This window comes from Ceratotherium simum, chromosome 10 (assembly GCF_057802395.1).
Source record: "Ceratotherium simum simum isolate JZ-2026a chromosome 10, ASM5780239v1, whole genome shotgun sequence".
Classification (NCBI taxonomy): Eukaryota; Metazoa; Chordata; class Mammalia; order Perissodactyla; family Rhinocerotidae; genus Ceratotherium; species Ceratotherium simum.
This window is the reverse complement of record NC_141909.1, coordinates 83,031,613-83,045,770: the sequence shown is the minus strand read 5'-3', so window position 1 is coordinate 83,045,770 and position 14,158 is coordinate 83,031,613. Positions and strand designations below refer to the sequence as shown.

The following is a 14,158-nucleotide window of genomic DNA, read 5'->3' as shown; positions in this document are numbered from 1 at the left end:
TGCCTCAAAAAGACCCTGACAATAATGTAATATATCTCCTTTGAGCAAAGTTGATTCATACGTTCCCTCATCTAATTGCATAGGGCATCATGTTATTATTTCAAGAAGAGACAGCTGATGTTTACCAAAAGGTGTACATCTAAGATTGAGCAGCACTAGCAGAAGAGCTTTTGGCAATGAGAGATTAAATGCCTCTGAAAGTTTTGCCAATTGAGTTTTTTTTTTTTTTTAAAGATTTTATTTATTTATTTTTCCCCCAAAGCCCCAGTACATAGTTGTCTGTCATAGCTGCACATCCTTCTAGTTGCTGTATGTGGGATGCGGCCTCAGCATGGCTGGAGGAGTGGTGCCTCGGTGCGCACCCGGCATCCGAACCCGGGCCGCCGGCAGCGGAGAGCACGCACTTAACCGCTAAGCACGGGGCCGGCCCTGCCAATTGAGTTTTGATAGTGCCATTAGTTCTTTTCACTAATCCTAAGGACTGGGGATGATAAGCACAGTGGAAGTGCTGCATTGTTGGCCAAATGTCACAGATAGATTTAATTACTTGTCCAGTGAAATGGGTTTCCTGGTCACTGTGTAACTTGGTAGGAATTCCCCAAACAGGAATTATCCTTTCCAATAACAATTTACCTACTGTTAAAGCCATTGCTGTTCTGCAAGGAAAGGCCTCAACCCAATGTGAAAACATACGAATCATTACTAAGATATATTTGTATCCTTGAGATGGTGACATTTGAACAAAGTCCAATTGCCATACCTTAAAGTATCCCTTACAAAGGGGAAAGTCACCTTGTGACTCACAAAGTGGTTTACTGGGATTATATTTAAGACAGTACTACGTACAGTACTATGAGCATAGGCTTTATGAGCTGCTGTGGAACAAAGTTTCCAAAAATATTGTTTTCCCCATAAAATCTTCTTTTCAGGTGCCCAGTGAGTTAAATGATGTACATGTTGGAGTAATAGCAATTGTGCTCCAACTGGTCCTATAGGGTTTTTTTTTTCAATCAGATCCAAACCATATTTGTGTAGCGAAGTCAAAAACTCCCCCTCTTTGTTGCCATATTTGTTTCTCTTTTTCCATGGTGATTTCTTGAGCATGTTGAAGGAAATCTCTTACTGGGTTATCAGGGTTAACAGAGAACAGTGGGCATTCTCAGGGCTGGACAGGATAAGTGTTTAAATCTGCCTGCTTAGCATCAGCATCAGCAAGATGGTCGGATTTGGAATGCCCTGGTATTTTAAGAATTGCTGATTGTTTTGGTAGTTGTATAGCATTTAACAATTCTGCAACTTGTTTCCCATTTTTTATAGGTTGTCTTGAAGAGGTTAAGAACCCTCATTGTTTCCATAGCATTCGAAAGTTGTGTGCCACTCCGAAGGCATAATGATTGTCAGTATCAACATTAGCTATCGGATCCTTAGCTAGTTGACAAGCTCGAGTTACGGCAATTAATTTGGCCTGCTGTGCTGATTTTATTCCCTGTAAATAAGAGCTTTCAATTATGTCTACTGTGTATGTTATCGCATATCCAGCCCCGTAGTGTCCCTGCTCATCTTTAAACAGGACCCATCTGTAAACTAAATTAGATCAGCATTATCAATAGGAGTCTCTTGTAGGTCATTCCTAGGAGTAAGAAGGTAATCTGTTAATAAAATGCATTAGTGGTCGTTTTCCTCCTGTGGTGCTGGAAGCAAGGTCCATTCAATCAAATGAGACTGATCAGACTTAAATAATAAATATAAAGGTTGAGCAATGAGTGAAGAGTTAGGCAACCAAATTCTGCAGTATCCTGTCAGTCCTAGAAATACCCTCAATTGTTCTTTTCTTAGCAGTTTTCTGAAGCCATCAGTTTCTCCGTTAGAGTTCTGTAATTACTTATCCAGTTCAGTTTTAGGATCTGAAAGTTCATCGGAAACCTGTGTTCTGAAGTAAATATCAGAGTCCTTGCCATGAATTTCTCTGAAGATGAAACATATTTGTAAAAGCATCTGAGTAAAGCAGTAACTGTCTGTAAATGACAAAAGACTTTATATTATAATGCAATTGAAATGGAAATTTGATTATGGCATTTTAAGATAATGACTAGAATTATATCAGGACATGTCAGATTTTCAGGAATTTTGTATAATTTTTAGGACACTTATATTAATAATATTTATCCACACAGTATAACCTAAGAAGGTTTATCATCATTTACTTGACAATGCTTCCCATGCAACTTAATATACCAAATAAACCTAATTAGTTTAGTATCTCCCTCTTTATAGGAAGAGAGAACAAATTCTATGGGAAGTCCCAGGGACTTTTAGGTCAAAAGAAAGACTTTATTTAGGATTTCAATTTTGGGGCTATATGTGAAAAATATCAAAAGGTTTGTTTGTTGTTTTTTTTTTTTTTGTGAGGAGATCAGCCCTGTGCTAACATCTGCCGATCCTCCTCTTTTTCTGCTGAGGAAGACTGGCCCTGGGCTAACATCTGTGTCCATCTTCCTCCACTTTATATGGGACGCCGCCAAAGCATGGCTTGCCAAGCAGTGCGTCGGTGCGCGCCCGGGATCCAAACTGGCGAACCCCGGGCCACCGCAGCGGAGCGCGCGCACTTAACCACTTGTGCCACCGGGCCGGCCCCTCAAAAGGTTTTAAAACACTTGGTCAAATAGGATCATAGGTCACTGTGAAACAATGCTTAATTATCCATTTAACCAAAGTGACGACAGAAGATGTTAAAGGCAATCGTAGAGAGGTGAAAAGTTTTTAAAAAAACCTTAGCTCTCTTAATAGAGACACCTCAGCTTTTTGAACATAAGAAATTATTTTGACAAAATATAGAATCCTTGCCTTTTAGGTAGACTTACTCAAAGGTGAAGGAAAAACCTTTCCTAAGAAGACTAAAAGTCCAGGAAAATTATCCTCTAAGAGACAAAACCAAATTCTAATTTTTGTACCAGCTTACTTTTGATATTAAAACTTATTCACTTGATTAAATTTATTTTAATCTTAGCCAACTTGACCATGTACAAAATTCTTTCCTCAGGGTTCTTCTTCCACAAACCTTTATAACTTTCTTTTTTTACATTCAGAATTTGTCCCATGTCTTCCCTCCTTCTTAGTAATTTAGGACAAATTTACCTTTCTTAACAAAACAAACAAAAGAAATCTCCAAACGTACATCTTACTTTTCTTGTATACAGAGATGTTTTCTTATTATTTTGCGTTAGTATCCTGTGTATTGGCAGGCTCACAAATACTGTCTAGAAACATATGCTTCCTCCTAGAAAATTTCTCAGTGTGGCACAAAACATTTAATACTGAATATTTTACTAGATCATGTGATCCTGAAATTCATTTGGGTTAATATATTTTTTTATTTAGAAGTAATTTATATAAGTGCTTACTTTAAGCCAGTTAAATAGAGCCCTCTTATAAACTAGTCTTAATAATACCATCTGGAGGTAGAAAAATTTAACATGTTTACAAGATACATATATAGACACACACATAAACACACGGATAGATGCAAACAAAGATTTTATAGCCTCCGTTTTTTAAATTTTCCTTAGATTTTTGGGCAAGGGTGCTTCCATAGCAGCCTGCATCTTTAAAAGCTTCTTTTCCCCTTTTATTTCTTCAGTCTTAGGAATCTGGGATGGTCTAGATAGTAGCTCTGGAGAGGTAACAAGTTTTTGAGATAAACAAGGGAGGTTAGTTACTTATCAGAGGACTGACATGCACATCCAATTACATTATCCTTAACTTCCTTTTTCCCTCTGGGTACATAGTTTTATCTTAATTTAAGGAAGAAGGCCTAAAAAAAATTCCTATCAGGCTTTGAATGTCAGCTTCCAATTTGGCCAAATTTCTGATCATAAGTTACTAAATCCTTTCAAATATCTTGTCAGGTTTCAGCTGGGACAAACAGTAACTGTTCCTGACAGCATTAAACAACTCTGTTTAATTTTAGTTTCCCCTTGACTGTTTAAGGAAATAACATAGCAGTTTCCTGGAAAATCTCTGAATCCTGTCAACTCTGGAAGGGGCTCATATTAGGCCCTCCTTCAAAGGTGGATTATGGGGGTGTCTGTAAAGCCATAACTTGATAGACTTTTCTTTTAGGTACTTCTTATAACTTAATTTTTTATTATCTTTTTGCCACAAAAATTTCAATAAGCTTATTTTGGAATTTTGAAGGCTTTGCTTTTAAGTGCACTTCTTTTTTATTTTATTTTTTTTGTGTGTGAGGAAGTTCAGCCCTGAGCTAACATCCATGCTAATCCTCCTCTTTTTGCTGAGGAAGACCTGCTCTGAGCTAACATCTATTGCCAATCCTCCTCCTTTTTTTCCCCCAAAGCCCCACTAGATAGTTGTATGTCATAGTTGCACATCCTTCTAGTTGCTGTATGTGGAATGCAGCCTCAGCATGGCCAGAGAAGTGGTGCGTCGGTGTGCGCCTGGGATCCGAACCCGGGCCGCCAGCAGCGGAGCGCTCTCACTTAACCGCTAAGCCACGGGGCCTGCCCCTAAGTGCACTTCTTAAGTGATCTTATCTAATTGGAATGTTCCTTCCAATGGTCAATGTAATTCCCCTGAGGCTGGCAGCAGTTTGATAGAACCTAGCCACTAGTGGAGTGCAACCCACATTTCTGTCTGACCATAGCTGACTGCAAATGGGGTGCAACTGCATTTTTGTCCAACCATATTTTGGGGCCCCCAACCTGACTTGTTATCAAGCCAAGCTCTCAGGACACTAAACAAGCTTAGTAAGATTTTGCTGTTCTTTGTAAATATTTACAACTTCCAGAACCTTTAGTTTTTGAGTAGTTGTGCTTGAAGGTGGCCCACTTGACTCTTTAAAGATGAAAGACTGCGTTTAATATGTCTGTTCCAAGGCTCTTAAATCTGGTGCACAAAGAGACAAGTTTTGGAAGTTCAAAGGAGCCCCAAAATGGCCACTGTAATTTCAAATTATCCTGGGTTCTCTTGGTCCAAATATCCAGCCATTTATAGTTATCCCCATTGTGTTAAGCACTTGCAAGTATCAGCTCCATACATATTGTACATCAAGCCAGACAGAGTTCCAGGGGGAGGCTGCCCATTCAGGAACTTCTTGATATTCGAAGCACGATTTCCCATTTTCTTTCAGTTTTGTTTTAATATAAAGTCTGAACAATTTCTAAGGACAGTGTAGTGGTCAGAAGTATGCTGCTTATGAGTGTCACTTCCTAAAAGTACATGGACACTCTCTTTTATGTGTCTCAGTTTCTCCCGCCAGCAGTTTAAAACTACCATGGGGGCTGCGAGCACTAAATGACCAATCCTTATTTGTGCATTCCTGGATGAGCTATCAGCTACTTAAAGTGAATGATCATGATGAAATTCCCTATGAGACCGCTGCACGTTATGAGGCTCAACCTCAGACACTCCCACTAGGTTCTCAGTCACCTGAGAATGCCTTATGGCTAGAAGGAGCTGTGTTCTTTGTCTTCTGAGGTAAACGAGTTCACTCTCTCATTTTGCTTTTAAACAATTTGTTCAGACTTTGTAGACACAATTCTTTCCAATTTAAAGCCAAAGTAAAAAGGTCAGCCTGCCCCATTCACTCCAAAGTTCCCCCTAGGCTCCACCGGCCTAGGAAATTCCCCCTAGGTTCCTCTTACCTGGGGTATGTCCTGGTACCCCCTTAAGACACCTAGTCTTATGACTTAAAACAGCTCAAGTGAAAGTTAGGATCTTCGACTTAAATAAGGAGGTCCAGATTTCAGGAGAACTTACCGAGGTGCCCAAAGAGTGCGGTGAAGCCCGAGGGGCTTAGGGGGCCCATGCTGGTACCAAGCCCCAGTTCAAAGTAGACTTCAGGTGGTCTCAGGTGGGTTTCTCTGAAATCCTGCTGACTACACCAAGAAATGTCGATGCAAATAACCAATAACCATTCTATAGATAAGAGAGAGAAAGTGAATTTTATGTGAGCCAAGTTGAGGATTATAACCTGGGAGAGAAGCTTTCACAAAGGAAGAAAGTGCTCCAGAGAAGCATGGTTTTCAGTACAGTTTTATACCTTTTTAGAACAAAGAACATATGTATTCATCTTGAATATGTATTCGGGATACATATTCATCAAAGTTTCAAAGAGATATTTAGTTGCAGATTAGCAGGTCAGCATGACCCTAATGTCCAATAAAGGAAACTTATCTTCAGGAGTACTGATACCGGCATTACCCATACTGGCATTGTAGGAAAGTATGCATCCTTATCTTCAAAGAGTGCATTCTTTGACTTTGAGATAATGTTTAATGCATTCTTTACTTTAATGGTTAAAGCAGATGTACAGTGTATGTTTGATAGGCTGTAAGTCAGGCTGCTTTAGTTCCAACTGAACCAGGTTTAATCCAGAATAGCTACCCCATATACCTCAATATGTGAAAATTTCTTACCATACTCATGGTATTTATACTAGTTTGGATATATCTGATCACTACCCCCTGGGCCCAATCTGGTCCATACTCACATCCCTGAAGTAGCTTAGGGGGACGTCATAGTCTTTGGGAAGACTCAGATATTGACCTGTGGGAAATGTTCTACATATGCTAATCCTTTTGGAGCCATTTAGGAGCTATGACCACAATGGTTACCACTTCCTATGAATCAGGTCCTGGGTTGAGTTTTTCACACGCTGTGCTTAATTCTCCCCAAAACTCTAGGGTAAGTGCTATGATTATGCCCGTTGTTTAGATGAGGAGGGTGACGCTCAGAGACATTAAACAATATGATAAAGCACAGATTTGAGTTCAGATTATTCTGCTTCTAGAGTCCAGGTTCCTAATTAACTGCTATGCTGTGGTATGGATTGTATAAAGCAAAGGATTTGGAGTTTGAAAGGCTTAGCTTTGAATCCTTGCTCATTCTTTTCCAGCTCTGCGATCTTGGGGGAGTTATTTAACCTTTTTGTGTCTCACTTTCCTCACGTGTAAAATAGAAATAATAATATCTGCCCATCAGTGTTATGACTATTAGATATAATGAATGTAAAGGGCCCAGGACATTTTGTCACATACAGTGGGCATAAACACAGATGATTGTGTTCAAGGAGAGGCACCTGTCCTCCGTGTATTACTCTGGATTGGACAACTTGCACCATTTGATATTTCAAACCTGACGAGGCTTTTTCAATGGGGAAGTCTGTCCAAAAACTAATTCATGATTTAGCAGTGAATTTTTCACTAATTTGTGATTAGACAGCTGGCCTGTAGATCGACCTTGAGTGTCCAAGTAGAGGCCTAACAGCAGGGAATTTGTATGTTCATGGCTCACACATTTGACTCTTCTTGGAATGAGTTTAATGTTTTTAATTTAATAACTAAACTAAACTAAAATAATGGTTTTGTTTGAAGGAGGAAAATTCAGATGTCAAAAATTTTTCCAGGGTATTAGCTTCTCTTCTAAGTCCTAGTAAAAGTACTTTTATCATCATTATCTAAAATTTCTTACTTTCTGAGTGCCCATCGTACAATGTGATGTGCAAAGAGAATGAAGCAGACATAGGCCTGACCTCTGGGAACTCATATGCAAAGACAGAACTGCTAGTAGATGCAGGCAGGACATTGACAGAGTAGGATGAAAACATTTACCTAAACCAAGATACAGTTAAATAGTGATCCTACTCATCAATTATGTGTTGAGCCTATGGGCCTTTGAGGGGTTTGGTAAAACTGTGGATGTCCAAGAGAGGGATGGAGGGAGTTCTGTGCACGAGGAAAGTGTGTGACATCTTTCCAGGCAGTAATCTGCTTGCCTCCAGGCCCAGTTCTCTTCTGCCGGGTGCTCTCTAACCTTCTATCGTTGCTAAGGGTCACCCAGACACCCAAGAACAGGATTTGAGCCTATGGGATCATCTTGGGCCATGGCCAGTCCCCAGTTCTAGGGGAACCACCTGGTGAGTGGGTGGCTGCCACCAGTCAGCAAGGCTTTCATTTGCAGAATTGCAAGAGATTGGGTCTCCTGGAGGGTGCTGACCAGCTTATTGGGGGAGACTCAAATTATTTAAGTAGAGAGATGCCCCTTAAAAATTTTTTTCTGGTGCCCCACAAACCCTGGGGGCAGCCCAGCTTACAGTAAATTCAGTTGTAGACGGCTTTTTGGAATTTGGTTTGCTTTTTTTTTTTTTCAATTTTCACTTCAGTCTCTTCTCAGAGATTATTGATTACAAGTAATTAAATATTTTTGCCTTATTATGGCCCCTTGGTTAAAATTTTGCTATTTGTTACACATCTAAGGTTTTTTTTTTTAAATTTTCAAATATTTCAAGACTCTAGCCTTTTTCTGAGCAAGGGAGTGATATGATAAACATGGTCCATTTAGAAATTAATCTGATAATGATAGAGACAGCAGATAGCAGTGGAAAAGACTGGGTCAGGAGTCAGCTAGACAGGAAGAGATGAGGATGATGAGAAAAGCTGCCAGAGGGCTGTGTATAAAGAGGTAAAGGAGGAAATGCCAAGAACTGAAAGCAGACCAGAGAGAAGAACTTTTCTAGAATAGTCTCTGAGCCCATGTGACACCAAGGCCCACACATAAAAGGGGCTATTTTTTCGGCATCTTAATGAAAGCTGCATTGCTTCTGTTAAGCCAGTGTTTGTAATGCTTCTTCTAGTGACTTTTATTCCAGCCAGGCATGTATGAACTACCTAAACAGGCTGCTGGTGCATTTTATCATGTGATGTGGACTCTACATTGCAATGGTAGGATGCTCTAACTCCTGAAGCCAGGGTTGGGAACTTGAGGGACATGATAAAAATTCTAGGAATTTAAAGAAAATATGCATAATAGTTTTCATTAATAGTTGTTCCTGCAAGTGTTGTTCCATATGGTTTCATCAAATATATGGATTTTTTTCTTCTTCAGGTCATTGTTTTCCAGACATACACAAATCAAAATCATGTGCCCATTGAGGCAAAATATATTTTTCCTTTGGATGATAAGGCGGCCGTGTGTGGTTTTGAAGCGTTCATCAATGGGAAGCACATAGTAGGAGAGGTAAGGGGAGAAAATGCATTGTGACTGCTCTTTGGTTTCAAGGTCAGTTTCCCAATTACCCAAATCTTCATTATCTGAGTCCCCATAGCTATAAGGTTGAGTAGCAGCCTTATCATAAAACCAAAATATTCTTTGAAAAACCAAGCACTTATACGATTAGCCTCCACTCAAACATCACTCCCTGATTGACTGGTTTCTGTCCATACCTGTCTAGTTTTCATTGGTCAGTGCCTTGCAAATTCTTTGCCTAGACACTTATCAAAAAAGAGTGATTTCGATATCAAAAGTTTAACAGAGGCACCCTGGAAAATTGGTGAAGCCCTTATATATTTTTTGCGAAAACTGATTCTCTGCACTCTGCTGTAAAAGTCAAACTAAAATGAAGGCTCTTGTTGTGACTTTTTAAGAAAAATTGTACCAAAAGAAAGAACAGTTGATTCATTCTTTGTTTATTCTAAGGATTGGCCCACAGTTGCAATAATAATTCACATTTTATTAAATTTGAGATAACCTTAATTTATTGTTTTTTTTGTTCAACGTGAAGTCCCAATCAAACTTTTTTTTTTCACTATTGACTCTGAAATATTTTGGTCTCAACTTAAAAAGAAGCCTCTTTAGTTGGCCTTTTCTGATTCAGATTCAGATTCTTATTAGATAAGTGCATTTTGATGATCACTTTATATGTTTCCGTTCATCTTAGACTCTTTGTTTTCTGTTTTTGCCTGGCTTTTAATAAACATTGATGAAATTTTCCTTATTAAAGTCTGAAATCACTATTCTTATCATGACTGGTATAAAAATAATCTTTTCCAGATTAAAGAGAAGGAAGCAGCCCACCGAGAATACAGAAAAGCAGTCAGTCAAGGCCATGGTGCTTACTTGATGGATCAGGATTCACCTGTAAGTTTGCTATTTATCATTAGTCTAGCATACTAACTAGAAAGGGAAAAAGAGTTGGAAAATTATTTGAAATATGAAATTCATACCAGAAACTAGGATAATTTTTGCTATTTTAGGCCCTAGAGTTTCACTTGCTGTGAGCAAGGGGAGGTCAAGCTGATCAGACCCATTTGACTCATCTAAATAAAGGAGGAAATGGCCTCAATATTACCAAACTCAGTCATTGAGAATGGAGTTTCCCAGAAGTGACAACAAAAGGAAAACATTTAGGATACATAATTTTCATCTTCTGCTCAAAGACTGTAATATATTTACATTTTTGCTATAACCAAGCTCACCTAACAATTTATCCAATTTTCACCAAATCGTAACCCAGGGAGGCATTTCTGTAGGGTCCTGAGATAGGTCCAGGTTCTTTTCTTTCTGATTATTTGCTTTCATAGGGATAGAATGTGAAGAATCTAGAAGAAGGAACACTATCATGTCCACTAGATTTCTTTTCTTAAATATAAGATGTTTTAAATGTGCCTGTGATGCCTTTGGCAGATACTAGATAGCATGCAGTTGGTTCCTAACCACTATCTCTAGTGTAGATATTTCAGTTGTTTTTAAAGAAAGGCCATGTGCTTCAGATATCTCTCTGAGGATGACATGTTGCCCTAGTAGTGTGAAAATTTAATGTTTGAAGGGGGAGTTATTAAAGATTAATATAGATTTAAGGGATAAATTATTACTTTTGACATCTAAGATATCTATTTGCAGAATGGGAATAAGCAAGGAAGAGGTCATTGTTAAATAGTTAATAACACTACCCTCCAGCCGAAGCGTATGTACAAAAGCCTGGCATTCACTTGACAGGCTGCCACTTAACGGTGTGGGGTTATTGTTATAAATGAATTGGTCTGCACGTTTCCTCCTTGATGCTAACATAGTTCCCTAGAAATGTGATCCACAGGAGAACAGAATATCACAAAAGATATTAACTGTGGGTAAAGTCTGGTCAGAACCTTTGCTAACCAGAGCCTTTGGGTCTCTAAGAATGCAGTTTGCCATCCAGTGACTATAATGTTCTCATACTATAATATTTTATATTAATAATATAATGTATAATAATCATATAATAATATATAAATAACATAAATTAATATAGTAATTATATAAATTATATTAATATCTATTAATATAATATATAATGATTATATATAATTATTGTATAATAAATACAATAATTAGTATATCCGTATTATATATGTATTATTATATGTTTAATATATTATGTAAATACATATTATCTATTTGTTAGTCTTCTGATAGTGTCTGTAATCTCAAGTATCCCCACACAACATTCAATCCCCTGGATGTCTAAAGCCAACTGGCTAGTCTTCTGATAGTCGGGAACATTATACATGTATATACACTATATATATATACACAATATATATAGCACTAACAATGTAATATTTTTTATATTTTATATATGTTAATGTTATATATATTAATTAATGTTATATATATTGTATATCTATGCTATATATATGTATAATGTTCCCGACTATCAGAAGACTAGCCAGTTGGCTTTAGACATCCAGGGGATTGAATGTTGTGTGGGGATACTTGAGATTACAGACATTATATCAGAAACGCGGATCGAGTTGGCAGAAGCGTGTCTTGCAGGGAAGACCCCGCACTCCTCCCTGTGGCGAGTCTTCTCACTGCTCATCCACAGTCCTTTTCTTCTCCCCGGTTAGCTTCTTTGTTTCATTCTCAGCAGCAGCTATTTCAATCCCTTATAGTTCTCCTTAACTAGCAATCTTATCTCTATTTCCGCTACTATCAATAGGTGACCCCTCTTGTTATTTCAAGTAAAAATGATTATAAATCACAAATTCCTTTAGCTTTCCTTCCCTCCAACTCAAAAATGATATCCTCAGTTTCATCCCCCCTTCCCCTCCGATTATTGCTAGTGCTAATCCCTTCTCATGTAACCTTTTCCTAGTACTTCCTCCATCGATTATTTCCTCTCATCTGTATGTCCAATTTCTCCCTCATTGCTTGCATTTTCTTCTTGCCCTATCTACTCTAAAAAATAAAGCAGACCCTCCCTTTATCTCTCCTTCTCCTCTCAGATGACCACCCCGTTACTCTCTTTCCCTTCAGCACAAGACTTACTTGTTTTCCTACTTACCATTCACTCCTCAGTGTACTGCAGTGACCCCCATCAGGCCACTGAAATGCTCCCGCTAAGGTTTCCTGCAGTCTCCCAAATGCCAGACAACAGCCATCCCTAATGACCCCCTGCAGTTTGACTTGTTGACTACCCCTTTCTCCAGTTCAACAACTAAACCAACATTAGTACCTGTGCCGGATGCTAGTGGTTGAAAACTAACAGATGGTCCCACAGGGAGCTCAGAGTCTTGTGTGGAAAGCAAACTCAACAAGTCAGTGTGATGTGTGGACACATGCAGTACAGAGACGTGTATTGAATGTGGTAGTGGCACAACGAGGCAGTAGACAGTCAGGGAAGACTTCCCCAGGACAAAGGCCCTCAAGCTCAGTCTTGAAAGATAAGTAGGAATTCCCCAGAAAAATTAAGAAGTAAGGGCCTTGCAAGCAGAGGGAACATGCGTGTACAGGTAGTTAAGAGACCTGAAAGAGCACAATTCCTTGGGAAAATAGAAGTATTTTGGATTGGCTGGAGTAACACTGGTAAGACTTGCCTTTGAGAAAGAACACTCAGTGGTAATGAGAAGATTGGAGTGCTCTGAGGGACAACTTGGGGCAGGGAAGACTGTCTTAGGTTGGACAGCTATAACAAGAATACCGTAGATGGGGTGGCTTTAACAGCAATTTATTTCTCACAGTTCTGGAGGCTGGGAAGTCCAAAATCATGTTACCAGCATGGTTGGATTCCTATGAAGATCTTCTTCCTGGTTTCCTCATAGGGCAGAGAGAGCAAGCTCTAGTCTCTTTCTCTTCTTATATGGATTCTAATTCCATCATGTGGGCTCCACCTTCATGGCCTCATCTAAACTCGATTACTTCCCAAAGGCCCTACCTCCTGATACCATCCCATTGGGTGTTTGGGTTTCAACATATGAGTTTTGGGGGGACACAAACATGCAGTCCATAATAGAGACCAGTTGGTGACTATTGTGGTAATCTAGGCAAGAGGTATAATGAGGACTTGAACTAAAATAGTGACAGTGGCAATGGAAAAGATACAAAAGATGTGAAGATTTTAGGTAGAATGTGCAGCACTGGTTAAAGATTGGAGGGTGGGAGGATGTGGCAGAGAGACAAGTCAAAAATGATACTTGGACCATTCTGATGTGGGTGTTCATCAAGGTAGGTATTTGAGAGGAGCAGATTCTATGTGGGTATGGAGGGAATGAGGGCACGAGGAGATAATAAGTTTAAGAGACTGGTGGGGACAGGTGTCTGAGGCAGCTGGTTATTTAGTCAGGAGCTCTGGAGAGAGGTCTGCACTAGACGTGGGGCTCTGGGAGTCATCATGGAAGTCCCTGAGATGGCATAGTGGCAAACTGGGCATTATCCAGGAATGCAGCCCTGGAGCACCTACCTTTTTATTTTTTTTTTTAAGATTTTATTATTTATTTTTTTCCCCCCAAAGCCCCAGTAGATAGTTGTATGTCATAGCTGCACATCCTTCTAGTTGCTGTATGTGGGACGCGGCCTCAGCATGGCCGGAGAAGCGCTGCGTCGGTGCCCGCCCGGGATCCGAACCCGGGCCGCCAGCAGCAGAGCGCGCGCACTTAACTGCTAAGCCACGGGGCCAGCCCAGGAGCACCTACCTTTAAGTGTTAAATGGTAAAGGGGGAAGCAGAAAGGGATCTGAGCTGCCATACCTAGAGAAAGTTCCCTAGCTCATTGACTTAAGGAAGCTTAAGTCTAATTTAGTTTAAAATTAGTTTTTTCTTTCTCTAAGATTCCTTGGGTTAAGGCACAAAAAATAGTCTGTCTAAATGACTAGACTCAAATTTATATTGGCCCACCTTTAGTATATACATAAATTAATCTTTCATTTAATACATTTTGAAGTCAGGTTAAAAAGAACAGGGTAGAGTATTCATTAAAAGAAATAAATAATTAAAAATAAAAATATATTTTAAAAACCACATACTTATTTGGTAATGTGTCTAAAGATGATCTCAGCCCATTCCCCTCCAGACTGCTTCCTCCCCGTTTTCCTTGTCTTAACAATGGT

General features: G+C 39.2%; 1 protein-coding gene across 10 annotated transcripts in view; it reads left to right on the top strand.

Moving 5' to 3' along the window:
- PARP4 (poly(ADP-ribose) polymerase family member 4) overlaps nt 1-14,158 on the top strand; it is a 153,124-nt gene that overhangs the window by 62,766 nt on the left and 76,200 nt on the right. For all 10 annotated transcript variants that reach the window (XM_087436343.1, XM_087436347.1, XM_087436344.1 and 7 more), the window contains 2 exons: nt 8,902-9,033; nt 9,847-9,933. In XM_087436343.1, the coding sequence (XP_087292469.1) occupies nt 8,902-9,033; nt 9,847-9,933 (219 nt within the window). The remainder of the gene's footprint in view (nt 1-8,901; nt 9,034-9,846; nt 9,934-14,158) is intronic.